We start from the raw sequence: 23,555 nt of genomic DNA, 5'->3' as shown, positions 1-23,555 counted from the left end.
TTACTTAAAAAGTTGGAGCAAAACGCGATGAGACAATGCGCAAGTCAACAGAAATTAGACAGGGCTGGTGCGCGAGCTGTGTTTTGTCTTCTAATTGGCAACTACAAAACAAAAAAATAGGGAGTTCGTTGATGAAAAGCACTTGCTATTGCATTTTATCAAATGAATTTTTCTCTGTAGAACTCCTCCGCCAGTGCGTTAGCTATGTTTGCTAACCTCGATCTTCCACTGCAAATTGGTAGCGTTAACAAGATTTGTCAAGATGCACTAAGAATCTTACAGGAAGACTTCACAAGTTTTGATGAAATGCAGGTGGATTCTTTGGAAGCAGTAGCTAAAGCGCGCTGTAGTTTAGGAATGGCGGCCCACTACCTGTACATGAGCTGTGTTAACGACGACGAAAAGTGGCTCCAAAGGAAAACGCAAGCTGCAATGGAATTCTTATTCGACACTGTTAAGGCACTTTGCTCATTGGCTCAGACAGGTTCCAAATCTCCGGCTCTCTTTCTACTTAAGCAGCTGGTTAAACGTTACGGAGGACATGCCATTGTTACTGTGTCTCAAAAGCCAGAACTTTCGTGGATCGTTCCCGTCGAATTCAGAGGAAACGAGGTGGGAGTTCTCAGTGGTTGATGGTTTCAGTCTCTATTTTATCTCTAATATAAATATCTTAAATTTTGAATTTAATCTTGACTACTTTTGTAGCTATACAATTTTTTTGCCCTTAATCGATCCGCTGATGAACTGATATAATTCGATGGATGTTCTCTATAATCATGATAAGCACCCCAAGTCCCATGAGCGTTGGCAAGAAAGTCTTCATTCTCCTGAGTTTTCTTGATAACTTTTACATAGCTTTTTAAATACAGCATTTGGAACAAACAAACAGTGCAACACTGGAAAGATAAGAATCATTTACAAAGGACTTCTCTAATTACCCCAAACGTGCTCTGGTTGAATAAGCTTTTGATCAAAATTGATTTAGCTTTTTCATCATCGAACGAAAGACTTACATTTGAAACCAATGCTTTCTTCTCTTGTATTTTACTTAACAAGTGTTATTTAAAATGCGTATTCATATTTTTATTAAAAAAATATCAACAGGACGCTCAGATGAATTTGGATCGGTTTCTCGTGTATGGAGAGTTATATCGAGAATTAAGAGACTCTATAGCCAGAGCGATGTTAAGCAATGACACAGATGAACTAGTGGCGTCACTAGAGGTAACGTAGATATCCTTTTCAAATCTTTAAAAATAACTTTTTTAGTATATAGTTCATCTTATGTGTGATGATGAACAGCTTGAATACTATACTTGCGTCAAAGGATCTTTATATTTTGTATTATCCTTTTAAAGACTGATCGAAAAAAGATGTCTAAGAATTCACCTACTTACTTGTGCTATCTGTGGTGCTTCAGAGGTTAGGCGAAGTCCCGAGTCAGCACGCTAAGGAAATCGTTCTACTCTTGGCTTTGTATCGAGAGATAACAGTGCCAAAAGGAATATGGGCCCAAAACGTACAGTTTCAACCTGGGGTGAGTTGCAGTGTTGATTTCTATACGACTTCAGATAAATGATGAGTTTTGTTTTGTCTTTCCAGGGTAACCATGCCGAAAAAAGAAATAAATTTTATGCGGAATGTTAGTTACAAGCAGATTATGATTTGCTTACTTTCTATAATCATACTGAATACTATAGCCACTAAAAATGGAATGTTATATTATCTTTTAGAAATGTGCTGAGATAACAGATGTTATCCTGACAAGGATCAGATTTCTTTCTCTCACTGTAAGTCAAAATGTGTACATTTTTCATTACCTTAGTTCAATATTGTCTAAGGTAGCAAGGTCAAAGGTTGAAGAAGTGTTATTTACAACTGTCCAGTTATTAGCTCTACTCCTTATCCAAGTCTTTTAAATAATCAACTGCTGAAAGCTTGTTGACGTTGTTCGCTTAGAACAACATTCGTACTATGGTTTTTAGTGTGGTTGACAGTGTTGTTGAAATTGATCAGGAAACAAATAGATATTCCAAGATCCCATTTGCCAAAGACATTTTGCTGACATCACTATAAAGAAGTTGCTGAAATGACTATGATTGCCCTTACTACGATTATCACTGATTTTAATACTAATGTTATGTGGTCGTTTCATTTCATTTTCCCTCTTCGTAACGAATAGGCGCGACACTTGGTCACGGGTCTTTTGAGGAATCCTCAGGACTTAGGATTTCCATTACCCACCGTCCATGAGACCTGCAGTGAAGCAGAGAAGGCTTTGCCCGATATCTTGTTTCACACGACTTCCGTACTTCGATGTATAGACTTTGATGAATTACTGAACCCTCTGAGAGAGATTTTCCTCGCTCCACGTCAAATGCTGGTGAGTGGAAATAGTTTTCAGTGCTTAAATTGGCTGTAACCTTTGTGGTCAGCCTTCAGAGAGCTATCAGTGACAAGTTTAGATACCATCATGGAAAAAGAAGCTAATTATTTTCTCTATAACATAAAACTTTACCACCTTATTGTCTATCGCAGTAACATATAGCGTTTAGGCCAATATCAAGCACACAAAAGGTGATGGTGCTCAATCCAGACCCTGGCTGATAAGTCAGGACGAGACCCGATTTCCCCTTTTTGTAACTGTTGCCACGTCCTTCACCATTTACCTTCCAGGACTCTTTTCTTCCAACAATGCCAGAAGACAGTTTTCAAGAGACTGTTTCTGCCATAACGGAGGGAGGCAAATGGTATCGTAAGTAATGCATCTCATTTATTCCCAGTTGGGGTCGATGTACTTGGTTTTTGCCTCCTGATGTCGTGCGATCGTCGCCATAGATCTCAGTGTCTATCTTAGGTTGATTTCTGCCATCGCAATTTCGTCAATATATTTGATGCTTTGCATGTTACGGATGGAAATTGCTCGTATCGTTTTAAATAAGGATGAATATTTACAATTCTACCGTTCTCGTGGGGTCAGAAATTATATCTTTGCTTTTCAGAATGTCCAAATGGTCATCGTTACTATATTGGCGACGTAAGTATTATCTATCGATCATATAACAATGGACTGACTGACTGAATGACTCAGTCAGTGATTGACTGTCAGACTGACTAACCAATCTATTGATTGATAGATCAATTAATTTTCCGATTGACTGACTGCTCTTAAAGGGAAGTTCTCCGATAAAATGCTCCTTAAAGCAGATATTAACTGTTATTTTTGATAGTGCGGAAGACCAGACCAGGAGAGTCTATGCCCTACTTGCGAGTCGCCAATTGGGGGCCTTAAACATGAACTGGTTGCTAACAACAGGGAGGCATGCAGGCAAGTGATATTGTTAGAAGAAAATGTAACATTTGGTTTACCCTTATAAGTAGAGGAGCTATTTAGGAAATGTTGTACTGTACAGCAAACTCAAATTGAAATTTATTCGACCTAGGTTAAATTGCACGAAAGCGAGGCTAGTCAATTCTCGGGAGTGTGTTGTGAGTTTGCCCGTTCACCTCTGAGTGAAAACAGTGGATTTACGCGATACGTCGAGAGGAAGGAAAGTAGTTTACGATCGATCGCAGAGGGAACATAAATTTGTTCGCAAGGTTAATTCCAAGTTGTTGAGAAATTATGATGTATTTTTTGTACTGTTGCCAAGGAAACAAAAACTGTGGGGTTTGAGATCAATAAAATCGAAATAACGAAACCAGTCGTAGCCACACTAAATCAAATGGGCGCTCGCGGAAACATGTATTTGATTATTGTACGGGTTATTTTCAGGATCGACCGTTCTAACAAAGGGCACATTTTAGGAGCACCCAAACGTTTTACAGTCACTGAAAGAAATCTTTCTCCTGCTATGGTAAGCCTTCTAAGGATCATTCTCCACTCAGCCATGATAACCGGAGCCCAAGAACATCCTGAGGTAAACTATAAACAGAATGGTTTGAGAAATTTGTTAATTCTAAGCCAGCTATTTTAAAGGGTTAGTATCTTCAAGGTATTTGGAGTTTAACCAACCACTTTCTCAATTGGTTTATTCAATAATCACGAGCCTTTTGCGAGCAAAGCTCTGTTTCTCGTATAAAGTCGTAAACACTGTCCCAGCCATCCAACAAACACTGTCATAAGATTGATCAGTATCTCCCTCTAGGCCATTTGTCAGCTTATAAGTGAGCCAGACGTCGAGCCAGAAAATGTCACTGGCTTTCTCTGGGACCATCTTGTCAATGATGTGGAGAATATATCGACCAGCCTGGAAAGAAACGTCGATGAAGTGTTGCTGATAGTTCATCACCTTTTAGCTGCGATTGTGGACCGTTCAACTAATAGTGAGTCAAATTTGTTCTGACAACTTCAAATAGACCGAGACAGGATAAATGTCAAAGGATCCTATTCATAAAATTATATTTCCAACGTAACTGAAATGTTTTAAACGAAAACGATAATACATGCACCTCGCATGTTGCATTGATTCTTGGCCTCATCGTACTACGTTGAGAATAAAAGGTAGGATCATTGTCAGTATCTGAGCAAAATGCATATCTACCCCTCCCCTTACCAATAAGTACAACTGTGAACTGATAACATGCTAGGGTTAATGTTGAGTTAGGCAAGAGCCAGGAGCGCAGTTTCTCTGATAATGACATTCATCTAAAATGTGCACCATAGGATTTTATTTTTATCTCCAGGTGCTCTTGGAATCATCTTTATGAGGGACTCCCATCTTGAGCTCGATCTCCTCTTAGTCCCCTGCCATATCTGGCAAGAGGTGTTTCCTATATCAATATCTCATCATTTCAAAATGATTTTTTTTAAGGGTGGAAATTAATTTCATTTGAGAGACGACTGTATCGATAGACTTCCAAATCAGTGTCATATGATATCTGCTTTGCGAGCAACTTATACCCTTCATAGTTAACTTATATCATAATTTTGATATCCATTTTTAAGGGGAAACCAATGGTGCTGAAAAGTGGTCAACCAAAGTAGAGAGAAGACAATGGGAGAACCAGTTTTCAGCTGTATTTGCAAGACCTCTCTTCACGGTAGTTGGTCTCCCTCCTCTTGCTAAGATGCTCATGATTTCGCATATTTCAGTCTAGTCTTTCGTTTTCTTTTCTTTTTTTTGTAAAGTGTCTATCACTTCGAAATTGCTTTATGTTGTGATTGTTTTTGGTCTTTGGTCTACATGCTTTTATTGAAATTCGTTACATTTTTCAGAAATTCGTGGTCTTAAAAAGTCTCACTATTATATTTCGACACTGTTCTCAACAAGGCGTTGCTTACGACTCAAGGACTCGAGGAGATGAAGCATTTTTTTGTTTGTTATCTGCAAACGAAAAAACATCGGATTCAAAAGAACTGCGCACCCTAATGGTAGATCAGCCTAAAGATGAATTAAGTGAACATATATTAACCATTTCCGTACATTTTCACTTTAACTTTCACAGAACCTAGACGAACAGCTCCAAAAGTTCTATACTCTGTCTGTAAACGACAGAAGACTAGGTAATTACACTTTTATTGTCAAACAATTCACCTTCAAGACTGATTCCTTTCTTAAGATAAAGAGTCACCGCAAAAAATTACAATCATAACCTATGATAACCAAGTGGTCTAAATGCTCCTTTGGAAGTCGTTTAAGTTGAACCTCATGGTGTGTTCTAAGAGTAACATCAACTTAATAAAACAGATCCATCATGTCGTGCGTCTGTTCAGTAATAGTTCACAGGTGACCTTAAAATGTCGCGAGAAAAAAAAAAGTGACACACGCTGCACAGCCGAGTGAGTCATTGATGCAACTTATTTTACAAACCAGGTAGAAAAGCGTGAGACAAAATCGAACTTTGAATTTTGTAGTACTCTCAACTGACAAGACTATAAATAATGCGTTTAAGACCTCTCCCTTTTCTGGTGTAACCTTCCGATAAGGTGTTATAATCTATAGAAGACTTCAAAATGCAGGTAATTCATCACTAACTTGTAGTAACATTATCAAGATAGTTTGTGGTAGAGAACTGTTGCAAACGTTAGCGCAAATGTCTTACCATTTGTGTAAAAATCTATTTTCCAAACAAGTTTCCCCTCAAAATTTCCCCTCATCTAAAAATGGGCGCTTTAGTTTTCGAACAAGGAGCTAGACTTTCAAGAGAAACTGCATTTTCTGCTTCATACTACAGGGAACGATCCACTCATGCGAGAGATTTACGAGGTGGACGACCTTTCGCTTCCACGCACAGCAGCAGACATCCATCCTGGACACGCGGCCTTTTGGAAATATAGAACACGTTTGACTGTTGAACACGTGATTCGTCAGTTTGAAGACATCAAGTCAAACATGGCCTCATGTAAAGTCCTAGGAAAGTTCCTGGTAGAGGTAATGTAAATTGAAGAAAACTGTTTTGCATGGGGCAGACACTGATGTTGACAAATAGTATGCACTCATTGACTAAATGGGGGGGCCGATAAGGGGAAGTATTTGGCTCGAAGTCATAACGTATGGACCGAGGGCAGCGATAGCGACAAAATTTCCCATCCGCTCGACCAATTCAGCCAGTCAATGAGCACCTAATCACATGACTACTAGCTGTTGAAAATTTCGAACATTTTGTTTCAACCTAAATAGGACATGTGATAGACGGGCGCACGCGGGAGATCTTCAAAATGATCCTCCAATAAAAACTTTTCCTTGGTTTTCTTTTCTCTCGGCTCATAACAAGAAACTCACAATTCATCGAAGAACGTGATTTTTTACTTTACTCTTTTCCTTTTTCCTTTACGTTTTTGCATCAAAGCCTGGCAAGTGCCGCGCTGGACGACTTTTTCCGGACCGACTTACGTAAACCCGTCCGGCCCTACACACTTCAGCTTTCACTGTAGTTTTCTATGGCATTGTGTGCAGGGGGCTGTACGATATGCTAAAGGAAATGAATTTTTCCTTTGTCGCAGGAACACAGACTTCGAGCAGTTCGTCACCTGCCGGACATACTGGCTTTGCTGAGAATGCTAACTGACCGCTTTCATCGACGAATCGACAGAGAAAATTCCAATCAGCTCAAGATACGGGAGGTTTTGCAAAAGTTGCCTAAAGGTAAAGCCTTTAATAGACTCGGTTGTGCAATTTGATTTTATGCGTAAAGCTGTTCACGTTTTGACTCGAATAATATCTTCCACCAAGTGACCAAAGCATCAATTGCATGTCTAGTCACTAACAAAACTTCTTTTCAGGACTGCCCACTCTCAGATCACTCGCTTCTTAACGACAGACTGATCTCCCAAGGTTACAGTCTTTACCCTGCTTCTAGGTGACGAACTGAAATACTCTAACTATTGACCAACGACAACGACTGCAAAGTACTTTTTTCGTGGAAAAAATGTTTTCCGTATCGGGGAGGAATAAAATTATTTGCCAAAGCCACAAATAACAGTGATCTTCTCATGATGCCAAAATTGCACAAGCACCGTCTCTCTCGCTTCTATCCTCCAAGCCGCGGGAAGTAACAAATTGGTGATGCTTCAGCTCTGAAGAGATTGTCCCTTTTTCTGGTTCTTTAACACAGAAACTCCATACTGGTTAGTAACGGTCACATAATAAGTGGTAGGTCTAAACTAACGTTTCATCTCATTTTTCAGACCAGAAGGAAACCTTCAAAAAGCTATTCCAAAGTTTTTGCACGGCTTGGGATCAGGTTCGCCACCAGCTGAATTCACAAGGTGAGAAAATGAACATGGGAAAGCTAGAGAGATGAACATTGGGAAGGGGGGAGGGGGACAGTGAAAGTATTTTTTCTCAAAGATCATCGACCACTTTAAATAAAAACTTTAGAAGTAACAGAAAGACTGTCATAAAATTAATTAACCATTTCGGATTAATTTATTGCGCCTTAATATTTCTTTACGGCAGGTCGTTTCACGCCTTCTCAAGAACAATGCTCCAGGCCAATTGAAATGACATCCACCGTGTCAGTGTTACTACCGACAGAGATTGGCTCAGGAGTTTGTTGCAAAGCTTTGCTGTTCTACTTGGTCAATGCAAATAATGATATGGTTGAAGCATATCATGGTGCTGTTAGCTCTGACGAAAGCACGCGGTATGTTGAATTCTTTCATTTCAACAAGTCATGTTCGAGTATACGGAATCATACTTCATTGAATGCTAATGAAGTCATTACTATCGCAAAATTATAGAGATGGTGAAACCTATATCACTAATAATACCGCCTGATATTTTCGTAAACAACAACCAGTCAGAAAGATTAAAAATTATGCACCAATGTACGCCCCGAGTTCATTTTGTTTGTTTTGAGTTCTAATCTTTAGGAGACCATTGTGGTCTTGTCCTCGATCTGAATATCTTACTCCGGCAGTATCTCTTTTGGATGTTGATATGTGCTCAATAGATCTAGGAAACGTTGCAGTATCATTGATGGCTTATTGGTTCCCGCTTCATGTGAAGTCTGACTCAGACGTTCCATAATAAACACATTAGATTCCCCCTCTCGTACTCCCCCAACAAAGGAATTGCTTATTGCCATTCCGTTCATCACCCGTTATATTTTATCGACTCACTCTTGAATTATTTTTTATCTGAATAATAGTACCACCGCTGAGATTCCTCTTTCGGAGGTTTCGGTGTCGCAATTGGTAGCATATGATTCAGAAAAGGACTTGCTACCTGTGATGCTAGCCAACTGCTCCTACTCACTAGAGGTGGGAAAGGAAACATCATCGCAGTACAACTGGGAAGCCCTCCAGAAGCAGATAATTGATAGGTTCATACGGGGAAGGCCAACAGTGGAATTTCAGGTAACTGTTTCCTCTATTCGTGGTAAGAAAAATTCTCTGTCCAAGAGACAAAACTATACCATCCTAGACGTTTTGCGCAAATTTGCAAACAAATCTTTCAAAGCTGTCAATGGAAATCTGACGTTTCAATCCTCTCTAGCTTTTTCTTTAAAGTAGCGTCCTTTGTATTTTCTACTCTTTGTTTTTATTCAGTTTAGTAGCATGTTCTTTATGACTGAATTCCTCGTTTCAAAGATTAAAAGGAATTTTACATTACTCTGGAGATCAGAATCAAGTTGTCCAACGGGCGGATAAAATTATTTCACGGATACTTCGCTATCCAGCAGATAAGTTTAAACAAAAAGTACTATGGAAAAATCTGTCATTAGGTTGACTCAAACAATACTTGCTACTATTGTTTTAGCTGGATGATTTCGTGTTTCATGAAGATGACCGCGACGTGTCCTTCGACAGGTTGAGGGACAAAATTCCACAGGTTAGGGCTGTAGTAAGATATTCACCATTTTAGTTCCTGCTTCCTTCAAGAAAGAGGACAAAGTTATTGGTTAGATATCGCAATAAATTAAAACTAGAAGATATATGGTTGACAACGTGAACAAAAGAATACGCTGGCCAGGTTCAATGCCAGCTCTGGACATTCAAAGGAAAATAGTTCATCTGATAAACCATAAAACTTTCATGTAAGCGTATGAAAAAAGGTAAATAATAATCAGGAAAAATACCTTAAAGAGCGCCATAGAGCGGTTGAATACACGACCACTAGTTTCAAATCTAGGTAAGCGATTGAACGGAGAATCGGATAATGGAATCTTGAGATTTAAAATTCAGTTTAAAAAAAACCGCCAAGGTAATCCCCTCCCCTTTCCAAAATTTTACGTTTTTCCATTGTTGGCTTTCCTACACAGACAAATATCTCGTATTTTTTTTTCAGGAGCCAATTGAAAGTCGTATCCGTACCCAGATTCTCTCGGAATTGAAGGACCTTGGGAACATAAGTGATTTGCTGTCAACCCTGGAAATGGCAATTGGTTTCCTGTCTACAGCAGGTGGAGATCCAGAGAGAAAAATCTTTGATTATCTCAAGAATGTTCTTCATCTCAGTGATGGAAAGTCGAACTTAAAGAGTAAAAAGGTATGTAATATTGCTTGATTCTATTGATCGATAAGCCATGATTAAAACATTGAGTTTTCGAAACAAAACTCTTGTGAAGCAGGAAATCTCCCTACCTGTTCCATATTTTCTCCACCAAACGCTGGACCTCGATTAAACGTCAGGTTCATATAAACATATAAACATATAAACACTGCAGAGAAAGTGCAGTTATAGATGAAATTTTTTTTTTTGCATTCGCGGCGTTTGGTCAAGGTCTCCACCTTTATTTGCGATCGGGTTGACAAGTAAATAATCAACTCTTCTGAATGCATCTCTGTGAAATGCTACTTTCATAATAAATTAATGAAAATGTATGTTCAGTGGAAACGTAATAATCCTGGAAGAAGTCCCAGCGACTGTTTGATGCGGCTGAACACAGGAAAAGTTTTGCCCACTTGACAAATACTTCTCGGTCTCGAAGCATCGGTAGTGAAAGACAGCCTCTCCTGGTCAAACGCCGGTCTTGCTTAAACTTGAGTTCAACAATCTTTTGCTTGGAATGCAAATTGAACATCCTACTCAGCTTCATATTACGTTCATTGAATTTAGTTCATATCTACTTACTGCTTCTTTGTGCCTTTGAATGGATAGTCGCTTGAGAGATACTGCTGGAGACTTTTGATTTGTCAAGGGCTTAACACACTCCACGGATGCATGGAGTTTTCTTTGCAGAACTATATACATTATTGTTATCTTTCAGGCTCAACAGTCTTGCTGTCTGGGTCACATTTTGGATCTGTGGTCCACACTGGCCGTGGCGCGAGCAAAATTATTGTTTAAGAATGAACAGGTACCTTTTTGTAGAAAAATGTAATCAAATTTGATGGATGTAATCCCTTTCTCACCTAATATTTTCAATATTTTTAGTAGGTTCGACCGTGATTTTATTTGTCTGTTCAAATTAAACCGATTTTATATTTTTCAATTTCTTTAGGATCCATTTGAGAAGATACCAGAAATTTATAAACAAGAGATGCCGCGACTTGCAGTCACACGCTTCAGTGCAACATTGAAAAAAATGAATGTTGATTTGTTTTTGAGTAGAGTTGTCGAGGTCATCACTTTAGTGCTGGCTCATGAAAAAGACACAAGCAGTAAATTGAGGTAATTCCTGCGTACAGCATAGATGAATCTACAGAGCAAAAGTTCTTTCAAACAAAAGTATATGACCTTGCAATGAAGTATTCGCAGTGTTTTCACTACCATGACTAACGGCAACCTTTTTTTTCTGATAGCCTGTTTACTCAATATTGTTCTCAGGGAATACTTAACTACTTCCTTCGTTTTCAGCCTCAGTGAGTACTTATCAATGGTTTTTGACGATAGCTCCGACCTGGAAGAGATTCCTGATGAAGTATGTGTAATGCACGTGGTTCATGCGTTCAAGCTCGCGTTAGAAGTGCGTGAGAAAGATCAAGGAAGCAGAAGGTCCATGTTGTCCTAGGGCGTTAATTATATAATATGGGGAGTTCGAGAACCTTTCAAACTGTCATTCACTGGCCAGCTAAACTTCCAGAAATTACGTTTCCATGCCTTATTATACTTTCAAGTACTTTCCAAACTATTTCCCATGATTTATATTCTTTTCATATATTTTTCATTTGACATTCTGCATGAGCTCAAGTATACTACCGAGATAAGACACTTTCCAGGTTAGAATGTAAGAAAAATCAATTTACATATTAACAGAAAAATTATGAGCATGAAAGGATAACATGTCGTTATAAAATAAGGTCGTAAACTAAAGGCAGCTCATAAATAAAACTTTTTGCCATTTTAAATAGCACGATAATGCACATGAATTTACCAAAAAGTTTGGCTAGTAATAGTTAGCGATGACTTCTGCCTCGTAGACATCAACGATGCCTCAGGGTGACGTTAGATGATTACATGATACCACGGATAGTGCAACCCAAGGAATATCTAAGAATAGTACCTTTACAAATAAATTTTAAGGGTTTAAACGTTCATAACGTTTTTTTCTTTAAAGAATTCTTCTCCTGACGTTTTTTTTTTACTGAGTCATATCGCAATAGCCACTGACTTTAAAACACGTCTGCCTCTATCTGTGAAAGGTAGAAAAAAAATGGAAAACAGCAGTTATGGAAAGAAAATATTTTACGAAACTCAGAGATAAATATGGAATAATTGGAAATTCACACCGGTATCTTAACCAACGATTCCAAAGGAGAATAGACTACATAGTTGTCTTTTTATTTTTTCCCTCATTTCAAAATATCGACTCCATATTCTGGATTATAATTTAAACTTTTTGTAGTCCTCGAGACTCCAAACTTTTTCTCAAGTTCCAGTGGGTTTATATCCTTTAAATCCTTTAACCCCTGCAGGGCCCAACACGATGCCATTTATTAAAAGAGAAATAGGTTTGTTACCTTGAGACTCCAAGCTAATGATATGACGGCCCTGAGGCACGTCTGAAGCCACTAAGTAAACACGAGTTTGATAATGAACGTTACCGAAAGCTTTCCCAGTTATGGCTACCGCGTTCTTTTTGTCTTTGTCGAGCCACATCACTACACGACCCGAATTTTGCCTCATTCTTCGTAAAATGATACCTACAGACCATTTCTTGGGTGGAACTTGTAAGGAGAATTCGATAAAGATTCCTTGTCGAAGAGACGCCCAGCCACCAAACGTATCAGTTCGACGGTCTGATGGAAAACCCATCTTTGCTTTGATGCTTTCCAATGGAAGCTCGCTGAAGCGCCGTTTTTTGTTGACCTTTACATTAAGAGACTGATGCAAGGTGAATTTTCCTCGTCTTGGGTTTGTAGATGCCCAGCAACGAGGGTTTGTAACCAGTATCGAGCTGCTGTTAAATAAAGGGTCCTTCATTGGAGATTTCGCACAGAACAGCTGCTGGCTCGTTGAAGAATCTTCTGAAAGTAACGGATTTGCATGAGAGCCACTTGAGCGTGTCCTTTAATATTGATATGCAGATGATCATCATTTACCATTCCCGGCCGTATGATGGCTTTCCGGATGCCATTAGCTGAATTCACTGGACAAAGTTGTCACGCCAGCTTCGCAAGGTAATCCCGTAGTGAGTTGCAAGCTCGTATTGTCCCAAATCTTCCAAATTATGACATCTTGGGTTCTTAGCAGTGCTAAGAGAAGCACCCTTCTTGACCAAATCAACCAAGCTTACATACAGAACTAATAGAGATGATTTCAAGGACAATACTCGTCGCGTGAGGAGTTCCATGGGCCGCGCTGTTGCACCGTGTACGCATCCATAATCGTTTACTGATAACTCGATAAATACTACATCCGGTTCAGCATCTGTTGTTATGAAATTCTGCAGGTAAAATGTAAAGAAATCGCTTCCTGTCCCTCCAAGTGACAAATTTTCTACCGTTAACTTGGAGCCAGTCGTTGTTGAAATCACTGTCCCACCACTGAGAGAACAGTTGGTGATATAAACACCTGTGATTTTTTATTCCATCCTCGGCTAAATTTGAACCACCAATCACAGTCATTTTGACAGGCTCATCCCGGAATATTTTGTTCGTCAGTGTCGTCACACGGCAAGGATCAAGAATGCAGTCATGTGGATTGCCTTGTTAATGTCGTCTTCTGTGACACTGAGATAATTGATGCCTTTATAAAAATCTATATCCTGCCAGAAGGCAAATGGTTCATGAGTTACTCAAACGAACGAGGGGTTGTATCCTCTGTAAAAAAATGTTAAATGCGATACACACTGAGTAAGCACTAAACCAAAATGTGCAATCCTGTATGACGCTACCAAGTGGCAAACAAAAATTATGATAGACGGTAGTGTAAATATATCTAGTAACAAGGGGATTTAAACATGTAACCTAGCCCTCAGTACAGAATTTCAAATATATGACACACTCGGCTCGGACTTTCAGGCGCTCACGATTCTATCCGTATTACCAAACGTTGCCAAATACAGGTAATTTTCGTTTCTGAGCATCTCTATTCGACGATGGCATTTGTATGCACAGTTATCAGAGGAAACCTGTGTCGATCGTTTATCAATGGTCTATCACAGATATAACTACCAACTTAGTTAAATCTGCGTCGAAGACAGTTCTTCGTGTGTGTATTAGTCTTGAAAGCAACAGCTGTCATTCAGTCCAAACTCTGCATTCAAAAATTTTCCCTAATGTTTGACTTGATGTTGACCTAATGTTTGATTTGAAATCTGCCATCACTCTACTGAAGCAAATTTCATTTCCGCGGATGTATAAAAAAACATGCACCAAATTGTACCGTGCAAAGATGGCACCGCATTGTAATAGACAACTAATGGCACACTAGTTAACTACAATAATCCTGTGCATGGTTAAAGAGGAAATGTATACAAAGCGCTGAGAGAATTTATTAGAGAGGGACATAATGGAGTTTCTCAAGTGGTACGCAAGGCTGACAAAAGGAAGAAACGACCCACCCAGTTGAGCGGGCACCAATTGACGAGTCCGCGAGTCGGCAGAATAGGGATAAAAAGTTATCAAAGCGAGAGTCAAAATCTGCCACATTTTCAACCATTGGATGATTGATCATTTAAGCTTAATACTGTTTATAATATTAGTTTTAAGGTTAATCCATTTTTACAGAAAATCTACTTAGAATTCCGATTCAGAACGGAAACAAACTTTAAATGTGTTTTCTCAAATTACAATCTGAGATAATCCTTCCCTAAAATATTAACGACTTACTATGTTCAGATAAATTTTTCCACACTGGAGAGTTTAACGCTATCATGCAATAGACGCAAACAGGTATCTTCACTGCATGTCGGATGACGCTCCAGCACCGTTCTAACCGTCAAGGTAACTCGTCACAACGCAAGTGAAGTAAGGTTAAAATTAACACTGATTATAGATCATGTATGAAGAATATCAAGAAAACTAACGACTTTGCTATTGTCAGAGGTCGAAGTAACTTGAACATTCCACAAAGAGTTTAACGTCGGTGAAATCCCAGAATCTGTCTAACTCGCGACCAGGGGGTTCATTTAAAAATTTTACTTTTCCTCTACCGGATAGTTATCGTTCTCTTAATTCGGTTGTTATTTTGGGATATGACTACAACAGTTCATGACTCCGATGATGACTTCCACTCAGGTTGTCGAAACGTCAGTCACCACCAACGACAACAGTCCTTCTCAGGACCACACTCAGCCGGACGATCAGACTACAATTAATAAGGAATAACAGCTCCATCAAAATGTAACCAACAGGCTTTAAATTTTCAGTGCCATGCACAAGCTTTACTTTGTAAGTTCCAATTGCATTGTGGTCATACTCGTTGACTTCTTTCCTGTCATTTTTTGGTCAAATAATTGTGTCGCCCTCTGTTTAAACAAACGAAAGATGTTAATCTTGACTTTTCGTGTACCTGTATAATCTCGTAAATTTTGTTTTTCTAGTTAGCCAAAATTAAGTTATACTTCGTTGAAATGAAAACTTTAACTCCTCGGTGAAACGCCCTCCTTCAAATAAGCGCCCCTCCTTCCTAAGGAGCACAAAACTGATGAACTGTATTCTGATGCTCTTTTAACTAAATTGGCAGATGGAAAAGATGGAAAAGCGGATAATTGAATCAACTACAATCACAACAGGAAGTATTGCGACAAGGGTTCTTTCCATCAGGGTCTTTCGTATGCACATAAAAATTTTGCCCAGGCATAACTTTGGGTGTGGCACTTACTACATTACGTTTGAAAACAGCAACAGCAACAAAGAAAAAATTTATGCAAACGTTTAATGAGATATATACTTTTCTATACTAACTTAACATCAATTGAAAGTGCGGTTCAAACTTGCATGCCATGCTAATATCATTCTCAGCTGTAGCATTTTAAGTTATCTTTAGAGTGTATAAGAAAAAATTATAAAAAATTAATCGATAATACCGGCCCCTTTTAAATTTAAGATACATGAAAGCTTCCGCCGTTTCTACTATTTTTGCAAAGGGGGCACCGGGAAGAATTTTCTAACATTCTAATTAAACCAAAGTTAAATGTATGTGGCAAAAGAAACTGGCTGGCCCTATTCATAAACTACAGCAAAAAGTACCTCACAGTAGCTACAAAAAATGCAGTATTTATCATATGCCAACATTTTCAAATTAATTTGTTATTACGTGTATCTAGTAGCTCATCGTTGTGCGAAAGAAAACTGAAACTAGAAGCCAAGCTGTTATGAAAATTCAGCATGTACCATTCATTTCTTTTAACTGACTAAAGAAAGTTGACTGCTTAAACTTTTTAAAAACAAACTGCACCACTGTGTTCTTTGAGTTTTGAACTGACCGCTCCTTAATTAGAGGATTAAACTGCTTGACGATCTTTGTGGAAGTCGTCACTTAGCTGGACAGCGGAGTTCCAGACGTCCTTTAGGTGCGCCATTTTGATGCTGTCCGGGATGTTCTCTGCTCCTGGGATTTGTTCCAAGCTTTTATATGCTAAACAACAATCCAAGTAATCTTCAAAGCTGCAATAAATTTGTGGTTAGATCTTAGTCCTGTTAAACTACAGTACTTCACAAGGCAAATTGGTTAAAGTTTAGGATTTCTAAAGCCGCAAGAGAGTGTGCTGTAAACTGTCTCTTCTCCCCTAGCAATAAACAATATCAGGATTTCACTATTTTCCATTCATATCTTAAACATCGGTGCAAAAAAGAATTGAGCGTGTACTTGAACAACAGGCTCGTTTACAAAATACAAAAGGAGTTTTGAATAAGGAGGAAATTTAGGGAAAAATTGGTCAACAAGGCGCAGTAAAGTGTTCATCACCTTTGGTTCGAATACAAGAAAAGACACTGACGATATCATCCCTCCCAAGAAATATATCACTTAAAAAAATTACAATTTTTTTGGAGAAAAAAGGTTATTTTAAAACCAAAAGTCTATAAATAAGGCATAACAAAGAAATCTCATGGCTGTCATGGTTTGTACGTCTTAGCTCCACACTTGCAAGAGAAGGCGTTATTTCCTACAGTTACGCAAGGAACTATAAGAAGTGCAAGATAAGAATAACGACTTTGGTTCTCATTTAATAGACGCATTAGAGAATAAAACATTTCGAATTGCCCGTCTTACCTCATCGTCGAAATCGTTTCGCCATCTTTTTTCACATTCAGAAGAATAATCTGCAGTAGCTGCGGCAGAAATATGTCCATGTCGATTTCTCGCAACACGCTATCTAGTCTGGTCTTTTCGCTTGAGCCTAATTTTTCCTTGAAAACGTCAGGTAATTGCTCAAAAGGCTCCTGAAAAATGAAATTTCCGAGAAAGGTTTGTTTTAAAGTGGATCTGATGAGCTCAGACACACCTCACCAAACCTTCAATATGAAAACTACACTTTGATAACCTTGCGATATAGTAGAGGTATAAATCTCGTGTACAACACCGCAGAACACTTAACAAACTTTGAACGAAGTTGAAATTGTTATTTTTATTCGCAAACGAACGAATGCCATAGTGCTAAGGTTCGTGAAAAAATGACGGAAATCACACAGATCGAAAATTAAACCAGCCAGGGTAAAACAACAAATCATTTCAAACCTAACCTGTTTGTTCCTGGACTTGATTTTTGCTTTCTCGAGAGCCATAAGCCGCCACAATGCCAGGGTATGGGACAAACTGCAGTGCTGCTCTGCCTGCAACAAGATGGCATAATCCATAAGCTCCCATGGAAAAGGGAAGAGTCAAAGCACTCTTAAATAAAACAATTGCTGCCGTAGGAGCAAACAGTCGAAAACAGGGCTTCTGCTTTAGTTAACTAATGGTAAATAATTATTAGACATCTCTTACACATCGTTCGAGTGTTACCCAACCTCTGGCGTCCAGAAATGAGTTTTTGTAGCCACAAAGAGGAACATTTTGATTCAGATATTAGTATTGGGAGCGTTGCACCAGTCAAGAAGGATGACCGCTTAACCCTTTAACTCCCATAAGTGACCAAGACAGAATTTCTCCATACAATATCAATACAATATCCAGCAGACAAGTGATGAGAATAAAAAAAAAATTCAGTTAGGGGATTATAAGTTGATCCAATACCAAATTCTCCAAGCTAACACCACAAGAACTGTACGAGAAACAGTAAGGAAAATTACTAATGAGATCTTAGGAGTCAAAGGATTAAGTGAGTCTTTCAAATAAAAAGAAGAAATGTACTTACTGTTGCACTCTTGAGACCTCGATCTTTGGGTAGCTTAAGTACCTCATGTAAGTACCATTTTAAAGGCCTCTCCGGCTGGCCACCCGATGAGGCAAGAAAACCAATGGCAATATCCAGTGACGATATAACATCACAGACATCAGACAAGGAAGACCTCAGATCATTAATAATCTGACTTTCGACGACGCGGGAAAGTGATTCCTTTAAAGAAAAACTTAGTGTAAGTGTCTTAGATCTTGACCACACCTATACAAACGATAACATCATAATAATGTGATACAAATATTACTGTCGTCGTAACAAAAATAATTCAGAGCCGAAAACATGCTTCCATTTACTTAAATAGCTGGAGGAAAAAGTTTATCATGTTAGAAAGTGGAATGCACTGCTCTTTCCGTGGTCAAGACAGATCAAAGTGGTTATAAACCTGTTTCCCAAAAATGCAATCAAAGACATACCAGATGACAAAACAACAAAAATTGAAGCAAGATTTCGTTCCCGACGAGACTAAAAAAAGTTATTAAAGGGGGTAAGTTTCTAAAGAAACTGTGGTGCTGCGTCGGTGGGAGAGTATAGCAGGTAATTTAGTTAACAACTGAGTTGAAAACGTAAATTGACCTCTGTAAAGAGTTTAAAGGCTGACGTTTCGAGCGTTAGCCCTTCGTCACAAATTGATTGACAAGTCAGCACTACAAATAGCTGAGAGGGAAAACACTGACCACATTCCATTCAACCACGCAGTTTAATCTATACGGTGGCCAATTTACGTTTTCAACTCAGTTGTTAACAATAAAGTAGCTGTTACAAAAAGTTAGCTTGCCAGTAAATGAGAAAATGGATGAAAAACATATTACTAAGTAAATAAACATATTTCATAAATGAAGGTAATTTGAAATTTTTCCCTAATTTAAAACCCCCAGTTTGCATCGAAAATCAATCATTATCAGACACCCACAAACACAAAATCTCCTTTTCAAACATTCCACACCTTGAACTTTTATTCTTGGGTGCATCATTGAAACTAGGGCGAAAGCAAATTTCTGTTCCAGAACTTTACGGTACACTGGTTTAACGTACATATTAAAACTATGAAATTTACCTGAGGAATAGTTTAATCTATACGGTGGCCAATTTACGTTTTCAACTCAGTTGTTAACAATAAAGTAGCTGTTACAAAAAGTTAGCTTGCCAGTAAATGAGAAAATGGATGAAAAACATATTACTAAGTAAATAAACATATTTCATAAATGAAGGTAATTTGAAATTTTTCCCTAATTTAAAACACCCAGTTTGCATCGAAAATCAATCATTATCAGACACCCACAAACACAAAATCTCCTTTTCAAACATTCCACACCTTGAACTTTTATTCTTGGGTTCATTGGCATCATTGAAACTAGGGCGAAAGCAAATTTCTGTTCCAGAACTTTACGGTACACTGGTTTAACGTACATATTAAAACTATGAAATTTACCTGAGGAATTTTTCCAGTGAGGGAAGTGAAAACTGCGTCATCTCGGGTGTCTCGGCTGAACGCAAAACGTTCCTCCTGAAACAAAAGAAAAAAAAGCGCTGACATAAATTACAATTACTTTGATTGCAATTCTTCTTCCAGTTGTGAAGGGGTGGTCATAATGAATCTATAAACGCGTCTTCGAAAAGGAATGTTGGCTTCGTTTTTTTGTTTTTTTTCGAATTTTTGGTCGTCAGATACTGACCAGCGAGACAATTAATTCAAATAAAAGGTCAAAAAGGATGAATAGTACTAAGTGTTAAGAAATGGGGCTGACACCGCTGTTTGCAACATACTTCCCAAAAACTGAAGCAGTATGCATGTAACCCTTAAACCCCACGAAATAACCCCTCTTCTGACTGTATCTGTCTCCAGAGTCCTATCTTGAAACGTCAAAAAAGGTAAGCTTTTGTTATCTATCAACTGAAATTGTTGTGACTGATTGAGACCTATCTTCAAAACAGAAACACGCCTTTAAAAAAATGAGATTGAAACTGTTTGCAGTAAGATAAAGCAAACTCAGTAAGAGAATGAAGAGAATAAATACAATCCCGTGCGGTAAAAACGAGTTCTAAGAAAAAAAAAATCGAAAATGCTTTATTCTCATCTTGTACCATGTCTTCTTAATACCTCAACCCTACCTTGAACTCGACAAAAGGCCTTCCCCTCAACAACCTGTCAATCAGCTGTCTCTCCAGAGCCGCCCAATCATACTGAACTAAGGTCTCCTTTCCCACCTCTAGAGAGTAGTTACAATGAGCCAGGATAAGAGGCAGCAGGTCTCTCTCAGGATCATAGGCTATTAAGTGCGACAAGGTCACCTCTGATAGGGAAACACGCCCCAAGGGACTATAAATAAAAAAGGATTTTAAAGATGAGATTTATTGTAGGGTCTTACTTATAAACAATTATTGAGTGAGATTTTTGTAAGATCCGGAAAATCAAGGTCGAGATAGGGGTTATACGTCGAAGCCGAAGGATGAGGCTGACAACCCTTACCAAGACCTTGAATGTTCTGGATATCACAAAAACTGAATCTAATGATTGTTTTATCATACGTGAAGGAAAAAAAATAGTCTCAACAGTAGTTGAAACTAATAATTTATTTCTAAACGTGTAAAAATATATAAATCAGCTAGCAACAAAAAGCGCAAAATTGACATGGTTACCCTTAGAAATCGTGCACCGCAGTCATATATGACATGATTACCCGTGACCTTGAGTGTCCTTGACATGACTATAGTATAATCTGCTACTAGATGACTTCCCAAGCGCTGATTCCGAAAATTCACTGAAGGCTTTCGGCCAATCAGAAAACAGATAGTGAGTTAAATGTATAATAATGTCTGTAACTGTTTGGAGTAATTTTCCTATGCTTAGGGGGTAATTATTCAAGACTGAGCAGGACTGATGGAAAATGATTTTCATCAACATCGTAACTGTTTCCAAGATACATTATTCCCGAAAATAATAGCCCCAATTCATGACGTTTCATTCTAAAGCTGCATTTGGAGACGATGACTGATTGCAGGATGCTGATATCAGTCTCATGTTGCAGCTCAGTAAGTTTAACAAACACCCCGGACCTAAATTAAGTAGAAAAACGTTATCTACACTTTATATAGCTCGAGTCATATCATGTCGATCAACTATTTGCTTCTATAGAAGGTAAAAGCTAAACAGCAACACGTAAGCTATTCATTATAAAATTATGTACCTGTCTTGATTAGTTGCACTACGGTAGGCTCCCAGAGACTCGTTATTTGCATTAACCAGGAAGAAGGTTAGCGAAGTTGAACAAACTCCCATCCCACTGGTGCTGGGGAGAACCATCGCGATTGGACAGTCGTTGTCCATTGTGGTACAACAAAGGTCTTGTGGGACGCTTAGGCGACCTTGGGGTGTTAAGAATGACAAAGCCAAATAAGAACCAGATAAAAGTACCCAAAAACGTGTCTGAGTTGAAATGAATTACCACTTTAAAAATATTCGATTGATAAAAGGAATAACAAATGAAAAACACTACATTTTTTCCAAATCACTGTGCTCCTTTTTAAAAACCGGCAAATTAAATGTTCGAGATATTATTTCATGACTAAGTTTTGACTCCCCATCGGAGTCTGAATTTAGCATTACTCATGAGTTTAGCCTTTTTCATCTCACCACGCTGGGCTCAGATAAATTATTAAGTAGCTACACAAACACTATTTACAAAGAAAACGAAATTTGCTCACAAGAATTATTCAAGCCTTCTTCCATGTACTCTGGAAAACGAAAAAGTCATTGTACCTTGATCACAGAGAAATGACTTGCAAGCATTCCATGCATTCTTGAAACTCTCGAACAAGTTCGTATACTCCTCTTTCACAGATCCTGGAGACGAATTTGATTTCAGCAGAATTAAAATTTACTTCCAGAGTCATCACAGTTGCACTTACACGGGCAACTTTCTCTTAGGTAAACTTCAAGCTGAGGTTTGAATCCCTTTATCCAGAAGAAGTCACGCGGAAAATGTCAGACACGGAGACTTGTCATACAAACCCTTGACTAGGACGCAATTTACTTGCGCAGATGACCGACAAGAGCTTTCAAGAAAATTCTGACCATGAACTTTTTCTTGACGAATAAATAAATAAACAAACAAAATTGAAATTAAGCAGTCACATTTCCAAGAAGTGAAAATGCTACAGCTTTGACACCTCCGTCATTCTCGTCGTCAAAAAATATCCTGTCGAAAAACTAACAGGGAAAGGTACTCCTGCTAACTGCAGCTTACTGTTTGAAAAACAGCTCAAATCATCAACCTTTTGCATTCAACAGTTGCCATGGCACTGGTTATATCGGATACAGGTTTGTAACTCATTAAGTACCTATCGGAAGGTCCTTGAGAAATTTACGAACGGTATAATTCTCAGCATCTGTTCTGTCAATTCTTCGGTGGAATCTGTCCATCAATAGACGCTGGAGACGAACAACATCGGGCAGAAACTGAACGAAACGCAACTTGTGTTCCTGTATTTGTTTAAAAGGAATAAGCATGTAAAGATAGACTTAAAAGGAGACGGTTTTTCTTGAGCAGATGCTGCCCGAAACTTAGGCAGAAAAAGGAGTTAGAATTACAAGGAAAATCTTTGTTGCACAGAACCCTAACCCTTTGCAGCAACACGTGATGTTACCTGTTTGAGGAAAACGTCCAACACTTTGAATTTCCCTCCGTCTCCAGAAAGGACTTCTCTTTGAAAAGAGCTACTCAGTTCCTCAACAGTTATATGGTGTCTGTACTTCCAAAGAGCGCGAGACATGGGCCTGACGCCTTGAGATAAGTCTTCCATCTGTTCATCGAACTCGTGGAGTTGACGTACCAGCGGATCCTTTCCTGAAAAGGACACAATACGAAGATGTGTGAAAAATTGTTTTACTTGAAAAGTGTAACCTTAACAAATTGAAAGTTTGTCATTGAGGAGCTGAGTCAATCTCCTCCATTGTTAAATATCATCTTAGGGTAACTCTTCTAGTTTTGCAGATTCTGTTTGCTACCAAGCTTGTATTCAACAGTTTCGCCAGAGTTTGCAGTAATTGTGCACGCTTCAGCAAAAATTGAAAAAAAAAAAAAGCGCCATTCAACGATAAAAGTACTAGTAAAACCTGTTTCGTAGATGTCTACAGAACATACGCCTCACTAACAGCTAAGGTTGAGGTAACGCCTCTGTCAAGGATAACACTAAAGCCCTCCAATCCACTAGTCCTACTACTATCGTTCATTTCCGGCGCATTCTTTTATTGCATCAACAAGTAATATGGAAAAGCGTACCAAATCTCCCGTCTCCCATCAAAAGTCTTGAGGCATTTTCAAGATTCTCGTCTAGATGCTGGGAAGATATTCCAAAAATAAGAATTACACTAGAACGCT

The 23,555-nt window shown here is 38.5% G+C and overlaps 2 protein-coding genes and 1 pseudogene across 4 annotated transcripts in view; 1 reads left to right on the top strand and 2 right to left on the bottom strand.

The window, feature by feature from the left end:
• The window catches only part of LOC131782645 (E3 ubiquitin-protein ligase rnf213-alpha-like), a 53,108-nt gene extending 41,188 nt beyond the window's left edge, over positions 1–11,920 (top strand). The window contains exons 61-82 of the mRNA XM_066165821.1: positions 181–612; positions 1,105–1,224; positions 1,421–1,537; positions 1,734–1,790; positions 2,183–2,383; positions 2,677–2,755; positions 3,003–3,037; positions 3,231–3,328; positions 3,776–3,920; positions 4,149–4,326; positions 4,949–5,043; positions 5,449–5,506; positions 6,178–6,374; positions 6,947–7,088; positions 7,631–7,711; positions 7,902–8,088; positions 8,596–8,803; positions 9,207–9,278; positions 9,735–9,935; positions 10,657–10,746; positions 10,891–11,060; positions 11,247–11,920. Of these exons, the coding sequence (XP_066021918.1) occupies positions 181–612; positions 1,105–1,224; positions 1,421–1,537; positions 1,734–1,790; positions 2,183–2,383; positions 2,677–2,755; positions 3,003–3,037; positions 3,231–3,328; positions 3,776–3,920; positions 4,149–4,326; positions 4,949–5,043; positions 5,449–5,506; positions 6,178–6,374; positions 6,947–7,088; positions 7,631–7,711; positions 7,902–8,088; positions 8,596–8,803; positions 9,207–9,278; positions 9,735–9,935; positions 10,657–10,746; positions 10,891–11,060; positions 11,247–11,400 (3,117 nt within the window). The 3' untranslated portion in view covers positions 11,401–11,920. The remainder of the gene's footprint in view (positions 1–180; positions 613–1,104; positions 1,225–1,420; positions 1,538–1,733; positions 1,791–2,182; positions 2,384–2,676; positions 2,756–3,002; positions 3,038–3,230; positions 3,329–3,775; positions 3,921–4,148; positions 4,327–4,948; positions 5,044–5,448; positions 5,507–6,177; positions 6,375–6,946; positions 7,089–7,630; positions 7,712–7,901; positions 8,089–8,595; positions 8,804–9,206; positions 9,279–9,734; positions 9,936–10,656; positions 10,747–10,890; positions 11,061–11,246) is intronic.
• Positions 11,921–12,212: 292 nt separating this feature from the next.
• Positions 12,213–13,917, bottom strand: LOC131782649 (uncharacterized; annotated as a pseudogene).
• A 1,775-nt stretch (positions 13,918–15,692) lies between these two features.
• LOC131787478 (E3 ubiquitin-protein ligase rnf213-alpha) overlaps positions 15,693–23,555 on the bottom strand; it is a 71,250-nt gene continuing 63,387 nt past the window's right edge. For all 3 annotated transcript variants that reach the window (XM_066165818.1, XM_066165819.1, XM_066165820.1), the window contains 11 exons: positions 23,457–23,514; positions 22,822–23,021; positions 22,516–22,657; positions 21,935–22,018; positions 21,363–21,540; positions 20,287–20,494; positions 19,607–19,681; positions 18,133–18,333; positions 17,519–17,608; positions 17,049–17,218; positions 15,693–16,441 (listed from right to left, as the gene is read on the bottom strand). In XM_066165818.1, the coding sequence (XP_066021915.1) occupies positions 16,279–16,441; positions 17,049–17,218; positions 17,519–17,608; positions 18,133–18,333; positions 19,607–19,681; positions 20,287–20,494; positions 21,363–21,540; positions 21,935–22,018; positions 22,516–22,657; positions 22,822–23,021; positions 23,457–23,514 (1,569 nt within the window). In that variant the 3' untranslated portion in view covers positions 15,693–16,278. The remainder of the gene's footprint in view (positions 16,442–17,048; positions 17,219–17,518; positions 17,609–18,132; positions 18,334–19,606; positions 19,682–20,286; positions 20,495–21,362; positions 21,541–21,934; positions 22,019–22,515; positions 22,658–22,821; positions 23,022–23,456; positions 23,515–23,555) is intronic.

This window comes from Pocillopora verrucosa, chromosome 4, assembly GCF_036669915.1.
Source record: "Pocillopora verrucosa isolate sample1 chromosome 4, ASM3666991v2, whole genome shotgun sequence".
Lineage (NCBI taxonomy): Eukaryota > Metazoa > Cnidaria > Anthozoa > Scleractinia > Pocilloporidae > Pocillopora > Pocillopora verrucosa.
The sequence above is the reverse complement of the archived record's forward strand: the minus strand, read 5'-3'. Positions and strand labels throughout refer to the sequence as shown.